General features: G+C 36.8%; 1 protein-coding gene across 6 annotated transcripts in view; it reads right to left on the bottom strand.

Annotated features, from left to right (window-relative positions):
- The window catches only part of LOC127851091 (uncharacterized), a 194,396-nt gene that overhangs the window by 167,547 nt on the left and 4,498 nt on the right, over nucleotides 1-22,351 (bottom strand). Inside the window, exons 1-2 of one of the 6 annotated variants that reach the window (XM_052384610.1) lie at nucleotides 4,952-5,028; nucleotides 3,045-3,410 (exon numbers count right to left, since the gene is read on the bottom strand). The exons of 4 other annotated variants lie outside the window; for them this stretch is intronic. In XM_052384610.1, coding sequence (XP_052240570.1) covers nucleotides 3,045-3,246 — 202 coding nt within the window. In that variant the 5' untranslated portion in view covers nucleotides 3,247-3,410; nucleotides 4,952-5,028. Of the gene's footprint in view, nucleotides 1-3,044; nucleotides 3,411-4,951; nucleotides 5,093-22,351 lie in introns of those variants that run through there. One more of the 6 variants, XR_008035655.1, reaches the window with a different exon arrangement.

Raw genomic sequence — 22,351 nt, 5'->3', positions numbered from 1 at the left:
AGACTGCTCATTGTCAGCTCCCATCAACTTTATAGGGCGACAGACGGGTGCTGCAGCCTGCTCATTGTCGGCTCCCGTCAACTCTATAGGGCGATAGACGGGTGCTGCAGCCTGCTCAATGTCGGCTCCCATCAACTCTATAGGGCGATAGACGGGTGCTGCAGCCTGCTCAATGTCAGCTCCCGTCAACTCTATAGGGCGATAGACGGGTGCTGCAGCCTGCTCAATGTCGGCTCCCGTCAACTCTAGAGAGCGATATACGGGTGCTGCAGCCTGCTCAATGTCGGCTCCCGTCAACTCTATAGAGCGACAGACGGGTGCTGCAGCCTGCTCAATGTCGGCTCCCATCAACTCTAGACAGCGATATACGGGTGCTGCAGCCTGCTTATTGTCAGCTCCATCAACTCTAGACAGCGATATACGGGTGCTGCAGCCTGCTCATTGTCAGCTCCCATCAACTCTAGACAGCGATATACGGGTGCTGCAGCCTGCTCATTGTCAGCTCCCGTCAACTCTAGAGAGCGATAGACGGGTGCTGCAGACTGCTCATTTTCAGCTCCCATCAACTCTATAGAGCGACAGACGGGTGCTGCAGCCTGCTCAATGTCGGCTCCCGTCAACTCTATAGGGCGATAGACGGGTGCTGCAGACTGCTCAATGTCAGCTCCCATCAACTCTAGAGAGCGATAGACGGGTGCTGCAGCCTGCTCAATGTCGGCTCCCGTCAACTCTAGAGAGCGATAGACGGGTGCTGCAGCCTGCTCAATGTCGGCTCCCGTCAACTCTATAGAGCGACAGACGGGTGCTGCAGCCTGCTCAATGTCGGCTCCCGTCAACTCTATAGGGCGATAGACGGGTGCTGCAGACTGCTCAATGTCAGCTCCCATCAACTCTATAGGGCGATAGACGGGTGCTGCAGCCTGCTCAATGTCAGCTCCCGTCAACTCTATAGGGCGATATACGGGTGCTGCAGCCTGCTCAATGTCAGCTCCCATCAACTCTAGAGAGCGATAGACGGGTGCTGCAGCCTGCTCAATGTCAGCTCCCGTCAACTCTAGAGGGCGATATACGGGTGCTGCAGCCTGCTCAATGTCGGCTCCCATCAACTCTATAGGGCGATAGACGGGTCCTGCAGCCTGCTCAATGTCGGCTCCCGTCAACACCACAATTATGTAAAGCTGTCACAATTAAAAGCAATTTTGCAAATATTCTATATCAAATGCATACAATATGTTCAAAAACATTAAATACATATGTTATATAACGAAATTAAATATATTTATAAGCTATGTAATAATGTCACTATATCATTCGTTTTCCACCCTGACTCATTTAGAAAGCTCCATTTACCTTCAATGATCTTAGATCTTTTACAGTCGTTTAAGTTTACACTTTATATATGGTATTCAACTTCAACAAAGTGTAAATTGTTTTTGTGTTTTGTTTCAATCTAATTACTGTATCAACATTATACATATGTCAGTACTTACATCCCCCAAAACATCTTTCGAACAGATCCTCTCTAAGATCAGTTTGTAAGTTTTGATTATTTTTTTAAGATTGATTTAGCAAACAAAACGCAATTTTGTTTATAATATTTTGACCCACATACGCAGGAAATCTGTATCTGTAAGAAGCGAATGGTGAACTGTTCAATGCGTACTTGCAGGAAATGTAATTTTGGAACAGTATTATGTTCTACTTTTCTTTTTCAATTTATACCCGTGTATATATTTTTTAATTTCTGCTTTTACAAGTAGAGAATGAAGTACATTGAAAATGCGTCGAATTCATTACATTAATTTAGTGAATTGATAATACATATAAACATTCAAATCAACCAAATAAAGACTCAAAATCAACAAACATTTAGTACAATATTTCGAAAAATACCGTAAATACCTAAAACAATCAGTGTTCCTTATAGCAACAACCAAAATTTCAACGATAGATGTTGTCTGGTAACATACATTTAACAAAATACAAAAGGCTCGTTTTTATTTTATTTTTTCGACAATATATTCCATGTGAATTTCCCGCGACGATATCCGAACATGCACGAGCGGACACTCGATTGGCTTCGGGTAGTTCATGAGAACTACGTACGTTATGCTTCCGACGCTTCTATATGCAACACTGATTTTTATGTCCCCCACCACTATAGTGGGGGACAAATTGTTTTTGCCCTGTCTGTTGGTTGGTTGGTCTGTTGGTTTGCGCCAACTTTAACATTTGCAATAACTTTTGCAATATTGAAGATAGCAACTTGATATTTGGCATGCATATGTATCTCATGGAGTTTCACATTTTGAGTGGTGAAAGGTCAAGGTAAAGGTCATCCTTCAAGGTCAAAGGTCAAATATATAGCTTCAAAGCGGCGCAAAAGGGTTTCTGACAAACACATATCTTGTTTTTAATATTTTACTTTATTTGACGAACTATTTTACGATAAATTCGTTGATTTTGAGTTAAGGTCTGGGACCTTAAAGTCGATTTAGTTTTACATATGCTCACACAAATAAATCTAAACGTTGATTAGTCGCACGCAGTTGTAAACGAACAACTCTCTCTCTCTCAAAGGTCATTAATCGCACAAATGTCGAACTGGATAACCGCACTAAGATATGATTAATCGTTCATATGACCGTACTGACTACCCTCAGAAAAGATTCACTAAACTTGGAAACACACTTATCACCCTAATTGACTCAAAGACCCACCATTCCATAACATATCGTTCAAACAGATTCTGTCTAAAATCAGTTTGTACCCTTTTTGATTATTTTGAGATTCAAAAATACGTATCACGTTGTTTAATAGTTTGACCCAAATAAGCAGGAAATCTGTATCTATAGGCTGGAAGCGTGTGGTGAACTGTTCGAATTTATACTTGTATGCCACGTGCGTGTAATAAAAGAATTATCTTAATGTTGCACTACTTTCGCATAACAATTTATGTATTAATAATATATGATAATCCACACTAACGTGTGATTTCTCACTCATTGGGAAATACCGACCACCGTAAGAAAGGATTATAATACCTGGAAGCACATTTATCACTCGTCTATCCTCGAAGATCCAGTTACACGAGCGCTTCTCGCAAATTACGAGCAGTCCCTTGTGAACCTCGCCGCGCGTGTCAGTTTCCTCGCTGACTAGCCAGTATGGCGTCACAAACGCCACGAAAATGGCGGCCAACGTAAACGCCGTCATGACGTAACCGACCTGTTCTAGAAACGGCATCCCGTTATGACGCCAACGGTAAAGCGATGTACCAAATTCAGGGCATTACGTTGAAGTCCGGTTCAAGCGTTAACGGATTGTTTAAAAGGTTGAACATTGTTCGGCATTGATATATCTACCTGCTTCACCGTCACAGTTTGTTGTGTGCCGTCACAGTGTCACATCTAACAATGGACCGCGATACAATGGACCGCGGGTTCGTGACACATACGTTTCACATTTATTACGATTTCAAATTATCCTAACAAATATTATGTTCCTAAGATAGGTATAAATGTCTCTTACGTTTGCTTACACGAAAGTATTCTTCTCGTAACACTAACAATGGTGAGTCCAAATTGTTTAATTAGCCATCATCACGTTACTTATTTTTTCACATTTCGATATTCTTAATGCTCGAATTCCGATTTGTATACCCTTACATGTGCCGCAATTAGGATTCTCACACTTCACATAAAAACTGATCCTCATAGAACTGTACACTGATCGTAGAAAGAGTTTCAACATTTATGGTCTTAATAAAATATTCTGATATTTAGCAATTTACCATTAATAATGTTATATTTCCGTTCACATGCAGTTAATTTCCCGATATAGCATATGTAAACATGAATCTTTCACATGCACTGCTCGTAACCACTTTCAATACGGAATTTAGGTCTAAAAAGCAGGTCACAATAGCGCCGTTAAAAAAGTGTATTATATACAGGAAATAAGAAACTAACTTTTATTCAGGGCGAAAGAGAGTAATTAATTAATTAATTAAGTGTGACGAACTCAATACTTTTGTTCTAAATACGTTCCTACATAACCATGTCAGTCCATACTTGATATGTCCACTTTGGTTACACTACAACACAATTAACGTCAACGGCGAATGTCTCATGCACACTATGCACTATGCACAGTACTAATCAATTAGAATAACAAATCGCAGCCGTTGGCTTATATTCCGAGATGCAACAATAAAAGGAATACTTTTCTCGTATTAATATAGACGCCACATCTCTGTTATTTCAATCACACATAATGTGTTGTGGCATGGGAACTAAGTAAAGTCACCTAATCCTGATTCACGCACTTTATACCTTTCATCGAGTTACATCCGTTAAAGCCATAGTCAATAGACGAATGCACTTTGATGTCTTATGTTGTCTTATAAATACACCTATTGGTCTTGATGGCACAGGTAATGTCTCAATATCATAAATATTTCGCAACCGAACATAATGTGTGGACTGAGCGATATCAGAGAAACATTTATTGAGCAAAAAATAATATTTTGACATAAGCCAGTATATCGTGAAACCGGCATTATGGAGATAAGCAATATTTTTTTCAGTCGCGCTCTTGGAAATTGGACCCAATGCATGTGCAGTCCGCTCAGGCTTATAAGGGAAGACAACTTCCGTTTTAAAGAGGAGTTCAAAATAATAAAAGTACTTCATGAAACTTAAATATTATCCTAAGTTGCACAAGAAGAAATTCGCTCGCCCCTGTAAACCATGCTCTTCAGAGCACCGGAGCCATTTTCAAAGTAAATTAAGATATTGTAGGAACATATGTTCTCAGCATGTTTAATTAAGATTGAACTAAAATGTGACTTATAGAGAGTTCACAATGTTTCAATATAACAATAAAAAGAAATCTGCCACCCAACTCAGGGCCTTGCTTTTTAACAAACTGGAACTATTTTCAGACTCACCTTGCAATGATATTTCCAATTAAAACAACAATCAACGTATTTAAAACACAAATCTTTGATCATCACACAAAACTTCCGACCTCATCCATAAACTGTGTGCCATAACAATTTGTGTTCCACTCTTATCAGTATGAAGGTCTTTGATGTGAGTTCCCAGCTGGGGCCTATATCTAGGGACTAAGGGCATTTAAGCTGCAAGCCTGTGACATTACATTACCATTTCAATGTCATCAATGAATACTACTGTATCAGAACAATTCAGGCACAGTCAATAGAGAAATAATTAGTTGCTGATAAGCAGGTGGGTGAATGGGATCATTGGAGAAATAAGAGTCCATTCCTGACAAGCCATGTATTCATAATTGGAGGTCAAACACAATTCAAGTTATATACAGTTGTTCTGCCCTAATTAATTTTTTTTGAAATCAATATTACTACTTACAATTTTGAGAATATGTAATTAGGGGTTTTTTCAGAGGGCATAAATATGTTTGTTGCACTTTATCACGAACCAATCATCATCATAATAATCCTCTTCAGAAAGGAACAAAAATAAATACGAAAACAAATTTGGCAATTTAACTGTATATCTTATCGGCAGAATTAATATTCAGATAACTGCATGGAGATCATGAATATCATCATATGCAGATATGTCATTGAACGTGTACATTGGTAATTTCTTAGTAGAGTGTAAACAAGGTTACACTATAAAGCCATTTGTAATCATGTTTTTCAACAGACCATTACCATAAACGAACTCAGCCTAGATATCCATACAACTAATGCTTGGACCAAGTTTCATGATGATTGAACAAAAAAGCGACTTCAAGAGTGTTCACGAGCTTTTGTACTAAATACATGTAAATATAAGGAAAAAGACCCCCCCCCCCTGGTGGCCATGTTCTTTTACCGATCCGAACCATTTTTTAACTAAACCGTCGTATCCAGAAAATAAATGTCCTGACCAAATGTCATGAAGATAGGGAAAAATATGTGTCTTCTAGATTGTTCATATGTTTTCACTATATACACATGTACATATAAAGAAAACTGCCCCGCCCCCTGGCGGCCATGTTTTTTCACCGATCATAACCATTTTCTAACACGTCCGAGATATCTATAAAATCAATGTTTAGACAAATGTTCATGATGATTAAGAAAAAAATGTGACTTCTAGAGCGTTTACAAGCTTTTTTACTATAAAAATATAAGGAAAAAGACCACCACCTCTGGCGGCCTTTTTTTTTAACCGATCCAAACCATTTTCGCGACGTATCCAGGAAACAAATGTTCTGACCAAATTTCATGAAGATTTTACCAAAAATGTGACTTCTAGAGTGTTCCTTATGTTTTCACTATAAACATATAGAGAAAACTGCCCCGACGCCTGGCGGCTATGTTTTTTCACCGATCTGGACTATTTTCGAACTTGTATGAGATATTAATGAAACCAATCTTTTGACCAAGTTTCATGATGATTTGGGCAAAAATTGTGACTTCTAGAGTGTTCACAAGGTTTCTCTATAGCCATATAAGAAATATTGCCCCGACCCCTGGCGGCCATTTTTTTCAATGGGCCGATTCAATTTTTGAACTCAACCAACACATCACTAAGAAAAACATTTTGACAAAGTTACATGATGATTAGGCATCAAATGTGACCTATACAGTGATTACAAGGTTTTTCTTTTTTTGACCTAGTGACCTAGTTTTTCACCCAGCATGACTCAGTTTCAAACTTGGTTGAGGTATCATTGGGTCAAATGTTCTGATCAAGTTTCATGAAGATCGGACAATAAATGTGGCCTCTAGAGTGTTCACAAGGCAAAATGTTGACGACGGACGCACAATGCACGACGCACGACGGACGACGGACAAAAGGCGATCACAAAAGCTCAGGTGAGCTAAAAAGAAACAATCGTCTGAACTCATCCAATTACAAATGTCCTATTCACGCTGATTTTGTTGTTCTACTATTCAATTCCATAGCCATACATCTAAGACAAGCTATAGTAAATATGAACATCGTTATGACAAAACTGGTCTTATTGCATGCGCTTAAAAAGTCGTCCCGATTAAAGACGACACTGTCGGCTTTTAAGGTAATTTGGCGAAACTACAGTGTCGTCGAAAAATGTCGCCTCAGAGTAACAGACAGAACAGGCTTATATGGGACGACACTTTACGCACATGTCTTAAACCACGTTTTCCCAAAACGAAGCTAAAATGTAAACTGCTGTGCCTAAACTTAAATCTTGTTAAAGATATAGTAAAAGGGACAGGTGTGTATTTTGCTGAAAACCATTTCGTTTGTAAGAAATGCCTTTTAATTATGTTTGTGTTCGAAAGCTAAAGGGGGTGACGAAATATATATTTTAGTGTACGCTTGGTACGAATGTATTGTTCTAACTCGATTTACTGAATTGTAGAAAAGCTACACAATCTTCAATATAATTAATCTGCATTACTTCACCTATTTTAATAAGTATTTTGATTTGTTCCGGTAAGCTGTCCCTACGAAACGATTTCTAAACAGTTTAAATATTATTTAGAAAGAGGGGCGTTAAGCATTTGGCAATTGTACTTTCTTAGCACGAGTTTAAATCCATCTTAAGCCGTCTAACCCATTATGTTGTGTCTTTTGAAAGAAATAGTACATCTACAGCGGTACGGACTTTGTAATAATATATTTTTAAGAAAACAAGCAAATTCGTAGAATTGATATCCCCCGCAACATATGCTTTGTTTGAGGATGGGTGCAAATCGGACGGATGAACATACTGACAGATGGACGGACGGCGGGGGATATATACTAATACCAAGTTTCAATTAAATCCGCCAAAGCACTTCCAAGATATGGCTCCGGACACAAAAGTGCCTATAGTAAAAAGCATTTTTTCAAGATACAAAGGGCCATAACTCTGGTTTTAACAGATGGTGTACAATGCCATTTGGCGTGAATCATCCTCTTATGCATATATATACTCATACGAAGTTTCAATGAAATACGCCAAAGCACTATGGCTCCAGGCACAAAAGTGACGGACGGACAGCCGGACGGACAGCCGGACAACACCAAAACAATATCCCTCCGCCTCTGGCGGGGGATATATACTCATACCAAGTTTCAATGAAATCCGCCAAAGCACTTCCATGATATGGCTCCGGACACAAAAGTGCCTATAGTAAAAAGCATTTTTTCAAGATACAAAGGGCCATAACTCTGTTTTTAACAGATGGTATACAATGCCATTTGGCCTGCATCATCCTCTTATGCATATATATACTCATACCAAGTTTCAATGAAATCGGCTAAAGCACTTCCAAGATATGGCTCCGGACACAAAAGTGCCTATAGTAAAAAGCATTTTTTCAAGATACAAAGGGCCATAACTCTGTTTTTAACAGATGGTATACAATGCCATTTGGCGTGCATGATCCTCTTATGCATATATATACTCATACCAAGTTTCAATGAAATCCGCCAAAGCACTTCCAAGATATGGCTCCGGACACAAAAGTGCCTATAGTAAAAAGCATTTTTTCAAGATACAAAGGGCCATAACTCTGTTTTTAACAAATGGTATACAATGCCATTTGGCCTGCATCATCCTCTTATGCCTATATATACTCATACCAAGTTTCAATGAAATCCGCCAAAGCACTTCCAAGATATGGCTCCGGACACAAAAGTGCCTATAGTAAAAAGCATTTTTTCAAGATACAAAGGGCCATAACTCTGTTTTTAACAGATGGTATACAATGCCATTTGACGTGCATGATCCTCTTATGCATATATATACTCATACCAAGTTTCAATGAAATCCGCCAAAGCACTTCCAAGATATGGCTCCGGACACAAAAGTGCCTATAGTAAAAAGCATTTTTTCAAGATACAAAGGGCCATAACTCTGTTTATAACAGATGGTGTACAATGCCATTTGGCGTGCATCATCATCTTATGCATATATATACTCATACGAAGTTTTAATGAAATCCGCCAAAGCACTTCCAAGATATGGCTCCGGACACAAAAGTGCCGGACGGACGGACGGACAACGCCAAAACAATATCCCTCCGCCTCTGGCGGGGGATAAAAAAACTTTTAAAAAGGAGCATTTATTGATATGACGAGGGTGTATGTGCATGGACAAATCCTCAAAATGCACATTTAATAGCAAAAATATGTAAAGTACTCTCACAGGCAATAGGATGAACATTTGACAATGACTTATGTTGTAACATCCGTGTCTCGATTGTACGTAACGTGTTATTTCTTCCGGATTAGAAAGTGCATTATGACAAATCTGGTATTTAAATCTGGTATTTATCTGCGCATATTCCCACGCGCTCGTGAATCGTATAGATGTGTGTCACTGATATGAATAGTTCGCACATGTTTATCACGGCACTTTCTGCTGTTTTTGTATTTTTCGTTTTTGACGAAGTCTCTTCTTCAAGTAAGCGGATATTCAGTGGTAAACGCGGGAAGTGTCGTCCCTGATTAGCTTGTGCAAACTGCACCGGCCAACCTGGGACGATACTTTACCCACACGCATTTAACCCGATTTGTTTCCAAAACGAGGATCCTACGTCAACATCCGTATCGGATATGGCTGAAATCCAAGATTGGGTGTGTGATCGTTTTCAGTTATATGTATCTTATTTTAACATGGGTAAAATGCTTAAACTTTGAACGTAAAGCATTATATAGGGGCGACAACCTAATGATACACCATTTGAAATAAAACACAGTTATTCTACCGTTGCAATCTAAAGCTACACTACAACTTTAACAATAATTCACATTCCGCCGTTTCAACAAGCCAATAGTTCAGATCTACTATTGGTACCAATTTATGTTCACATGTGTGCGTATTTTTGTACATTCGCCCGCCCGCCCGGTGAAACTATTCCATTTAGTATGTTCAATGGAGTAAAAAAATAATGTAATTCCCGCACAATTGAAGTAACGCTTCCGTTTATATTACAACAAAAAAATCCCCTCTCTCTCGAATCATCGAACTATTAATCAAGGGTCACTTTATGATTCACTTACTCTCTCACTCATACGCCTCTTGTCTTCTAACAAAATGTCTCGCGTGTTCATTCGTCACTCAATCTGTAAATCTTCACAAAATGCGATTTCATCTCACACATACTAGTAAACTCCCAAATGGGCCCCACAGAGATCACGCAGCGCGCAGCAGCCGTTGGTCATAACAAGGGGCCCCACAGAGAACGCAGCGCTATTCAAATGTTAATCAAAGCGCTGAAGGCACTGAAGATGTTCGCTATTGCATAATTTAACACGCAATTCATTTTTCAAAATCAATCGCAAGTTTGAAATGAACACACGCCATTCAACTTTTTAAAGTGTGTGTCATAGCGCACGGGTCGAGTTTTGTGTGCACTTTTTATCATCCTTATTATTTCATAGAAATAACTTAGACAAAATAAAAACAACATGCTTTTTGAACGTTCTGAAAGCATAGAAAGTATGATAAAAATGGTAATGAGAACTTAATATAAAGAAAATTTGCAGTCACCATCATATTAAAGGAATATTTTTTCTAATATCAAATAACTATCTCACCAAGAATATAAATTCATAATGAAAGTTCCGTGTACGAAACTTTTGATTTTTGACACCATATACAAATTCAAAATATACAATAATCTTCGTATCTTGTATATGGAGGAATAAAAGTATATAAACGTTGCTGTTTATGCTTACCTTGTTACCCGAGCAGTTCACACGGTGTCAACAACGCTGACATAAACATAGGTGTAGAGCACTAATGCGCTTTTAGGCGTAGCTGTTTTACTCTGTTTTCATCTTAGTGACTTTGACATAACGCCAACAGACACGCATAAATATCTTCGAATATTTAATAAGCTGATTCGAGATACAACATCTGAATTTTCGCTACATCATTGCGTATGTGCTCAATTCAAAGGATGTAACACTGTTCAGTGTAAGGAATTCCGGACTACTCTCTGTATGCTCAAACGAAACAAATTGTGGCCCTGTTACAATTACGCGTTACAATCCATCTCGCAGAATTTCACTTTCGCCTCCAAGATGAGAAAACAATCATTAGCGAAATAGTATAGTGTCACGATAAGAGAAAATCGTTTAACTATCATACCACAATGTTTGCCGTACTTGGTCAGCACATCTGGAAATCATCCCTTAATGTGTGGAAAGGCTGCCATTATTAACAAGTTTGTTATTTTGAATTCAATTTTGTATCAAAATGCATTGTTCTTAAATGTGGCATTTTCAATTCGCAATGAGATTTGTAATGACCCTCGTCATGCGAAAATGGGTCTTATTACATATGCGCCCATCATATAAATAGCCCACTCAGCTATCTCTCCCTCTGGTAAGGAGAAATATAACATATTGAGTGATTTTATAGCGAACAGCATCGCCTATGGCCTGACTGCGCAAAAGCACATGTAGGGTTTAACAAACGCTTGCCGAAACGCATAAGACCCATTTTCGCATGACGGCGCTATTGACGTGTGATTTAAATGTGTCGAAAGAAAACTGCGTTTAATCAAATATCAACATACGATATATTTCGATAGTGAAGAAAGATACTCATAACAAGGCATATGAGGACACATATGAAGTGCTCTCCCGTAGTATATTTTTTATCTACTCACACTAATGAGTGGTTTGACAATGCTAACACACATTTCATGCGGTGAATATGCAACTTACAAGTGAAAAACACAACACAATAGTTTAACTTTTGTTTATATGTATTTATTTAGTTAGAAAAGTAAATTGCAAACTTTATTTCAAAGTCAGCGTATACGCCGACTACAATTTTAACAGATATTTATTGTTATAAATATATTTAATATAATATATTTAGTTTTTTCGGTTTTAGCGATTATAATGCATTTTCGCCCGTAGTATATTTTTTATCTACTCACACTAATGTGTGGTTTGAGAATGCTAACACACATTTCATGCGGTGAATATGCAACTTACAAGTGAAAAACACAACACAATAGTTTAACTTTTGTTTAATTGTATTTATTAATTTAGAAAAGTAAATTGCAAACTTTATTTCAAAGTCAGCGTATACGCCGACTACATTTTCAAAAGATATTTATTGTTATAAATACATTTAATATAATATATTTAGTTGTTTTCGGTTTTAGCGATTATAAAGCATTTTCGAGGTTGCCTATAGTATGCCTGTAGTAATAGATGAACTCATATCCAACTGTCTATGTATTGAAAACTGTGAATATAAATAAACTAAACCTTCTACTAACCTTCTACTATTGCGTTGCTAGCACCCGTAAATACAAAAGATCGCCGCTATCTGTTGACAACAAAAGAACGTTTTCCAGAAATACCCGCTGTAGTGGCATGAACGAGGTTACGAAACAGGTCATTCGTATTATTATTATAAATTGTTTGTTATGTTCGGGTTTAGCGATTATGAAACATTTTTTTGTTTTTGTCTATCGTATCGCTGAAGTTATTGTTGAACTTATGTTCAACGTTTTATACATTGAGAATATAAATAAGCGTTAACTTTTTCCTCCCGAATCTATTAATAGCCTCAATTTACGAATTACCTGTACTACGTCATTGAGGTGTATGTGAGAGCGTAACCTATTGCGTTGTTTTCGCCCGTGAACTTTCCTTTGTTTATCGACAGGCGCATCTATGTATAGCCTCATATTATGAATGTACTGAGCAAAAATACTACGTCTTGAAGACGCTGCAGAAAGTGGACTATTTTATTCATTCATAAACAATCTCCTCCGCGACACGCACAATACGATCATTGTTTATTGATTCTATAAAAGCACCGTTCGAAACTAATGCATTTAACACGATATTAATATCACGTTTCTATTTGTGAATGAATATAATTGGAGAACTGAAACCTCTTGCATAAATTATACAACTCTTTCTCGCGCGGATACGCGTAGTAAGCGGGTATTGGGCTCCTAGTAGCTAAGGCGTATCGACCTGAATTTTAGACTAATCACCTTAGACGGTCGCTAAGCGACCATCTAAAAATTGTGTTAAAAATTGTGTTAACGGATAACGAAAGGGATAGGAATCATAAATACAGGTATTTATCACTTTACCTATAACACGTTTATATACACAAAGGAACGGAATAGGCGTTATCAATTAGAGATTATTACATATATATACTATGATTGTCCGGTATTGGACAGTAGAGCACATATTTCAAGATAGTGTATTCAAAAGGGCCTAAAAGGAATTTTATGAGTTAATCTGTTGCCTAAAAGGCGTGAGACAGAAATGGTCTAAAAGGCATTAATGATCTAGTACATGTTGCCTAAAAGGCGTGTAGCAACGAGATGTCCCAGCCTAAAAGGCGTTATTACAGTACGGGACACTGACTAAAAGGCGTCTACCTCTTAATTCACCTCATAATTCAGTACTCGCAACACCAGCCTAAAAGGCATACATGGTGAATGAGAAAGCAAACAAGATGCGTTTGTGAAACACAATGTCCCCCAAAATGACGTTTGACCTTGAAGGATGACCTTGACCCTTCACCACTCAAAATGTGCAGCTCCATGAGATACACGTGCATTTCAAATATAAAATTGATAGCTTCAATATTGCAGAAGTGACATACATGAGCAATTTTGACCCATATATTTGACCTTGAAGGATGACCTTGACCTTGACCTTTCACCACTCAAAATGTGCAGCTCCATGAGATACACATACATGCCAAATATCAAGTTGCTATCTTTAATATTGCAAAAGTATTCATAAAATAAGCGATTTGGGCCACATATATTTGACCTCTGACCTTGAAGGATGACCTTGACCTTGACCTTTCACCACTCAAATTGTGCAGCTTCATGAGATACACATGCATGCCAAATATCAAGTTTCTATCTTCAATATTTCAAAAGTATTCATAAATAAGCGATTTGGGCCACATATATTTGACCTCTGACCTTGAAGGATGACCTTGACCTTGACCTTTCACCACTCAAAATGTGCAGCTTCATGAGATACACATGCATGCCAAATATCAAGTTGCTATCTTCAATATTGCAACAGTATTCATAAAATGAGAGATTTTGGCCACATATATTTGACCTCTGACCTTGAAGGATGACCTTCACCTTGACCTTTCACCACTCAAAATGTGCAGCTCCATGAGATACACATGCATGCCAAATATAAAATTGCTATATTCAAAATAGCTAAAGTTATTGCAAAATGTTCAAGTTGGCGCAAACCAACCAACCAACAGACCAACCAACAGACCAACAAACAGGGCAAAAACAATATGTTCCCCACTACTATAGTGACGGACATAAATGCCTAAAAGCATATTTTCCAAGCCTAATAGGCATAAAAATGAAAATACGAAAACTTTACAAAAGCACGTGTTTGAGTTATTACATTTTTACAGATGAAATTAATTGCCACGTTTTCTTGTATGACTCGTGCTTCGTAAGGCCATATTTTAACTATTTTCATACTTTTTGTCATAAAAACGGAATTTTACTGCGGTATTTTCTGCATGACGGCTTCTTGACGAATGCATGGTCGTAAAGTTTTACACAGAGGGCGTGTGACGCGTGCTTGTTGCTATGTTTCTTCACAACAGTCAGCAAAGAATTCAAAAGAAATAACAGACGAATGTCTCACGTGCATACAATGTCAGAGCTATTTGGCATTTGTAAATCCGCCCAAAAACATACTGTGCGACTTAAAAGGAAAAACAAGCTGTTTACATAACAGTTTTTACTGGCAATTTGTTTTCGCAAAGAACTCGTTCTCAGAGTTCATAATTGACAAATCTTTAGCGTCTAGATTGCACGGGTTCCAGCATTGAACAGGCACGTGTTTAAATTATTGATTTTACTTTAATACTTATCATTTAAAACTATCCAGAATATAACATAGAGGATATTTGTTGGATTCGGTGGATTAATATCGATTTAATTCACGAGTGATCATAGAGAATAATATTTTCACGAGTAGCGCAAACACGAGTGAAAATATATATTTTCTATTATCACGAGTGAATTAAAATCGATATTCCACCGAATCCAACAAATTTACTTTTTATTTTATGCTTTTTTTCACAGTTTACATACATTTTATATACATTGTTAAAGAGTTTAACTACAGAATTTCGCTGGGATAATGACGTCATTTCGTCAAAAAATGACGTCATTTTACAGTAAATAGTGAACATTATCGATAATTTTCACTGATAATTTTCACTGTTTGAAACAGTGATATTATCAGTTTTAATCCCCTGATATTTCTTTATAAACCACCGGAAAGCATCAAATAAATGTGTTTTATTCATTTAATAACATATTTCAGCAAGATGGCCTAAAGGTAATATGTCGCCCACCTGATACATACAGAAACTAACAGTTTTGCGCGGATTTTGCGCTGTTTGTGTAATAACTTTTTTGGTGTTTATCTATGTATAAGAAAAACCATTTCAAAGAAGTTAATTACTATATACGTCTAAATAAGTCATGTGACTCCTGGGCGTGGCCAGTTTTAACCCTAGGGGCATCACATGAATAGACTTTTCAAGATAAAAATAAACATGTCAAATGCCAAAGCTTTCGGCACTGTCAATTCTAAGAATACGTTTTTTTTTTAGTTTTCACTATATTCATTTTAGCAAAACAAGTCACCTCAAGAACTGGTACAATATTTAACCAAATGGCATTCTTACAACAAATTTTTTCGAGGACCTCCGAATTAGGTTACACACCAAATATTATACATCTGACGCTTGCGATTTCATTGAAGATGTTATTTAAAGTCATTTACTCAATAATTCGGTATAATTGAGGTTTAGCCAGTAGTGACACCAGGGGCATGACTTAAACAAACTTAAAAGAGGACATCGAGAAAATTTTACATTAAACATGTTTAAACCCTGACCCTTTTGCTTTCAGAGAAGAAGATTTCTGACGTTTTCACTCTAAAAATTAAGTTTCTCTCCGGTGACCTAACTAGTCAACGGGTCGAAATGATTTGAACATCACTAATAGGGAATCACCCAATGAGGATTTATTTGAAGTTCATATTTGAATTCTGTCAAGCGGTAAAGGAGGAGAAGTCGTAAGAAGAAACAGTTAACGAGCGCATTGACGCACGCACGGACTGGCAAACGACGGACATCTCGATTACCTCAAAGCTCCCCATAAGCAAGGTACTCAAGTGAGCTACCTAAGAAAAGCGAGCAACACATTTGATGGATTTTGACCCCAGAGAAATGATTTGAATAATGTTTTAAAATTAATATATCCGATAATTAGCCATTCATGACGTCAAATTGAATCACCTGAATGCAGCATTTGCTATGAAATGTGGTAGAAAGAATCGCAAGATGGTATATGCCAAATAATATAGCCCTTGGTCATGTTGTTTTGCTAAAACAGATTCTATATGAATCATGTGATCCCAGGGGCGTTGCCATCTTTCACCCCATGGCTGACTTAGGTTCTTTCGTAGAGGATCACTAGATAGTGTTATTGGCGTCGCACTGAAGTGCGGCGACTCGTATGTAATACGTTTTTATCGCTTATGGGAGAAGTTATTTTACGGATCAATGTATATAATTTTGTTGTCAGTATATCTTGCATATTGGTGATTTGTTGTGTAAATTAGTGTAAATAAGTACGGCATTTGTGCCTATTACATTTACTATAACATTTATTGCCAATAATGCAAAGCTAATTCTTTTAATTAATAACTGATTACAGGGACTGGTCAATAATAAAAGATCACAGAGACTGGGCAAATACGCGAACCGGTGAAACTTCTGGTTTTGTATAAAAACAAAAAATAATCAAAATATATTTATTTTGTGGTTTTTCTAACAATAGCGCAGACTTTTGCTGTTCGAGTTTTGGTTAACGCGTATTTTCTTCAATTTTACAAGAAGACAGCGATTACACGGTTTATTGCTTTATTGATAACCGTTACACTACGGTCACTTATTAATATCGTATTTAGAAGGTGATTTTTCAAGCGGTTCCGTAGTGTAGTGGTTGCACGCTCACTTCACATGTGAGAGGCCCAAGGTTCGCGAGCCCCAGTAGAATCAAATTATTTTATTTGTGTTCTATATTAACTTTTTGTTTTGATGTAGACATTTTAGTTTAAATAAATATGCTGTTTTAGTGTAACCATTTTTTGTTTTTATTATGCCCATGAAATAAATGTGTGAGAGGGTGGGGGGGAGTTCGTAAACACATTAAAGTTTTTACAGTGTTTTCATATCAATGGGTACTCAACCCCTATCGTAAATGAGCAACGTAAGAATAAGTTCAGAATCATCTCTCCTTGAAGTTGAGAAAAATATGAAATTACGCTTACAAGATGAAGCAGATTTTTTAAAACCTACACAGTTCTGTTCCATTAATGAAAACTGCACACGGATGCCATTACAAAAAGGAAACCAATGAAAATAAAATGAACTATGAAATATTTGGGAGTTACAACACACAATCATAGATAATGGTTATTTGGGGGTTATAACACAACATCATAGATAATGGTTAGTTGGGGGTTATAACACAAAATCATAGATAATGGTTATACCAGTATCTTTTTCTATTTTGTTTAATATAATCGGCCAATATATTAATATTTACAGTAGAAAAAAATCGTTCCATGTACTTCATTGAGTGCCTTTTACACTGAAATTCCCGACGCCCTTTGATGCTTTGCATCAATACTTATCTTGTACCATAAATATTACACCTGTTTGTTTAGTCCATGCCTCAACGTTTAAAGTCCCTAAAACGCTCGAAATCAACGAAAATTTCGTTAAAGTATTTTGTAAAATAAAGTTAACACCTTAACAATCAGTGTTCCTTATAGCAATAGCCAAAATTTCAACGCTTGATATGATATGATTACATAGATTTTTGTAGATACAAAATGCTCGTTTTTATTTATTTGGCCACAATTAATTACCGCGAATATATCTATTCATACGACACAAGAACACCATTTTAGTGTTCATGTGTCGTATGAATTGATATGCAAAACAATAATAAAAACGAGCATTTTGTATCTACAAACATCTATTTTACCAGACCACATCTGACGTTGAAATTTCGGCAATTGCCATAAGGAACACTGATTTAAATTGGTTAGGTTTATTTTACGAACAATTGTACGAAATTTTCGTTGATTTTGAATAGTAATGTCACTTTCAAGGGATCTTTTCACGGTTTGGTAAATTGACAAAATTGAAAAAAGTTGTTTCAGATTCGCAAATTTTCGTTTTAGTTATGATATTTGTGAGGTAACAGTATTACTGAACATTTACCATAGTCCAATATAGCCATTATATGTATCTTTAGACGATTTGAAAACCTAAAAATTATAAAGCGTTGCAACGCGAAACGATTGAATAATTTGAAGCGTTCTGTGGTTGTCGTTCAAATTTATGAAACTACGAAGATTGCTTATATAAGGTATAAAATACTAACACTGTGTGTACCCGGCGGAATAGCCGAGAAGGCTAATGCGTTTTCACTTCAGACTAACTCCATGACTCCGGGGTCACTGGTTCGAGCCCTGGTACCGGCTACTTTTTATTCCTTTTTTTAAATTTTATTCTCGATATTTTACTGGAGCTTTAAAGATCCAATGTTTACATTTATCAGTATAAAGCTTTTATGACAAACTTCAAAATATGCCAAAATCTGTGAAAAGGCCACTTTAAAACCACAGGTGGTTAGCGTGTTGCTATGATATTAATTAGTGAAAACATCATTTTGAATGATAAATCATCATATTATAACGAAAAATTATCTTTTCTGAAAAAAAAAATCACTATCAAATATATATATAACAAGGTATGCAACTCAAAATCACCCCAAAACGGGGTGCATCGCTTTGAACAGCCATATCTTCATCAATTGTGCAGCGATGCTCACAATCCTCGGTCTTATTCAACGCAGAAATGAATTTCCTTTCTGGAAATGTATATGTCTTGCAATATTTTTACAATGCTGGGTCAACTTTTAAGAAATAACACGATACACAACTCGCATGGCCCAGTTGACAATGATCATGCAGTCTTTATGAATGAAATCTCCAGTTGTGAAGACACACCTCCACATTGAACCAATGAAATCACTCGTTTGTTTAAAATGTCAGTTAGTTAAAATGTATGTAAACAAAGGTTTCAAACGGCGCTGGACAGTTAGTCTTGATGCATAATGTAACGACAAGAACGGTAATAATATTTTTTTCATACGTTTTATTGAATAATGGTATCGAGGTACATGAACTTTGTAGGGAAGATGCCCTTTACTCCGTGAAGATTTCTGTCATCTGGGTCATGCGAGTTGTGTATCGTGTTATTTCTTAAAAGTTGACCCAGCTATTGTAAAAATATTGCAAGACATATACATTTCCAGAAAGGAAATTCATTTCTGCGTTGAATAAGACCGAGATCGTGAACATCGCTGCACAATTGATGAAGATATGGCTGTTCAAAGCGATGCACCCCGTTTTGGGGTGATTTTGAGTTACATACCTTGTTATATATATATATATATATATATATATATATATATATATATATATATGATAGTGATTTTTTTTTCATAAAATTTAATTTTTCGTTATAATATGATTATTTATCATTCAAAATGATGTTTTCACTAATTAATATCATAGCCACACGCTAACCACCTGTGTTTAAAACTAGCCCTGCGCTGTATCTATCTTGTTTCTCTTACACAAATTAGATCGACAATGGTTTGCTTTTATTAATATCTATATTTAGCTCTGTTGACCTACACACATATGCAATGGACTGGAACGATATACAGTCTATATTTAGCTCTCATGACACACCTATGCAATGGACCGGAACGATATAAGTCTATATTTAGCTCTAATGATACGCCTATGCAATAGACTGGAACGATACACAACTTTGAAAGAGCGTCATCACAGAAGCATTTCTGCGAGGGTCATCAAGAATGTTCCTATGATGTTTTGTTAATATCTGTAAATGATTTAGCAAGGAGACGTCGTTAGGCGAAAATGTAAACGCATCAGCCTCATGCACAGACGGACGACGGACAACACGATAATGTACAAACTCCTTATGAGCACTATCAGGACTGTGTGCTTAGCTGAGGAAAAATATGTATAATTAATAAAGTAAATGTCTATCATTTTAAGAGAAAACAACGGTCACACATTTGATCGATGAATCAATTATTTTAGCTTGGTCGTTCATACTTTTATAAACAGGAGATTTCGCTGTGTTCGGTGAATACGTCGATTTATCAATAATGTGTGTATTATACTGAAAATCGCGTTAATTTACAGTGATGCACAGTACTCTATCATATTTTTTAAGTTTCACCAAACAGTATTCGCATTGATGTTAAGAAGCAAACGTTTTTGCGAAATGCACGCATGCAAGGTTCTGCAGTCAATAGCAGACGAATTACCAGTGCTTATGCGAATGAGACAGTAAAGACGTTGTCACAAAATGAGTCGCGTTCTCAGAAAACTGGTCATAATGCATGTGCGTAAAGTGTCGTCCCAGATTGGCCTGTGCACATGCTAATCAAGGACGACACTTTCCGCCTTAACTTGATTTTCGATGAGGAGGGACTTTCCTTGAAACCAAAAATACCATAAAAGCGGAACAGGTCGTCCATGATTAGCCTGTGCGGACTGCACATGCTAATCTATCTGGGACGACACTGTACGCCCATGCAGTAAGCCCAGTTTTCTCAAAACAAGGCTCAAATAAGCATTTGAGTCACATATCTCTAGTGCATTATACTTTCAATAGAGAGAAACATATCGAACAGTTGATATGCAAATGACCCGATACATAGACTCTATGGAATGTATCCAAGATTTAGTGGTGTCAAGATATATAGACTCTAGGGAATGTTCCAGCAGTTAGTGTTTTCTAGCCTTCAATATGTCTAGCCTATAAAGTTTCATTTAAACGCACGGCCGTTAATCGTGTGGTAGCATTGACTGTAAAATGGCAGAACATATAAAACATACGCATAGTATTTTATGCATGACATGTACTTATATCATATGTGGTTTTTTTCCAAAAATGTTAAGCGGCAATCCGGTCAAAATATTTCGAGTAGTTCGATTACGGCGCCAATAATATTGCAAGCAATGCTGTCTGTGGACCTCGAACGACAACAACCACCACCACCAACAACAACAACAACAATAATAATAATAATAATAATAATCATAGTAAGTATAGTCATCATTATCATAATTATTATTATAATCACCAAAATGAATACCTCTGTAGTTTATCTGATATTTCCGTACTGTTATCTATGCGAGCCTTGTAAATCACCACATCCTTAACTACAACCTAACAACAACAACAGCAGCAGGATTATCACCAACAATAAAACGCATTTTAACAGTGAACATTCAAATGCCACCACCCCCAAAACAACACCAAAAATGGAATGAAATGGGTCACTGTTTCTGAAAGATGGTTGAAAGTATAAAAGAAGGGTGTGTATGTAATTATATTAAGCACTTTAGTGCACACTTGCCTGAAGAGAGTTGTTTATTTTATTTTTTTTCTACACGAGTAATAATATAGAGAAAATATTGAGAGGTATTCCTAATAAAAAATTGATTTTGTTATTTCTTATAATAAAACCGACACTTATATTATGTAATATAATTATATAAAGTCTTTTTTGAATTGGATTTTTGGCTGAAATTTGAAGGTGTGTGCAATATTCAATAGGACTCCTACTTTTCTCCTGTTTAACCCTTTCAGTGCGGGAACCGAATTTTAAAGGCCTTTGCAAACAGTTTGGATCCAGATGAGACGCCACAAAACGTGGCGTCTCATCAGGATCCAAACTGTTTGCTATGCTGATAGTATTCTTTGAAAAAAAAATCGAAGAAAATGCTAATTTTAGAAATTCAGCAGACGACATTTTAGCAGACGACATATTTCCCAGCATGCAAAGAGTTACGAATCCTAGTGAGACCCCTGTTACAAAAGAAATGAATTGCCACGTTTTACTTCATGACTCATGCTTCGTAGGGCCATATTTTTAACTCATCATACTTTTTGTCATAAAAACGGAATTTAACCGCGGTACTTTCTGCATGACGTCTTCTTGACGAATGGTGGTCGTAAAGTTTTACACAGACGGCATATGCTTGTTTCTATGGTTTTTCACAACAGTCAGCAAAGAATTCAAAAGAAAACAACAGACGGATGTCTCACGTGCATTAAATGTCAGAGCTATTTGGCATTTGTAAATTCGCCCAAGAACATACTGAGAGACTTAAAAGAAAAAAAATCGTTTACACAACACTTTTTACTGGCA

Source organism: Dreissena polymorpha, chromosome 11 (genome assembly GCF_020536995.1).
Source record: "Dreissena polymorpha isolate Duluth1 chromosome 11, UMN_Dpol_1.0, whole genome shotgun sequence".
Lineage (NCBI taxonomy): Eukaryota > Metazoa > Mollusca > Bivalvia > Myida > Dreissenidae > Dreissena > Dreissena polymorpha.
The sequence above is the reverse complement of the archived record's forward strand: the minus strand, read 5'-3'. Positions and strand labels throughout refer to the sequence as shown.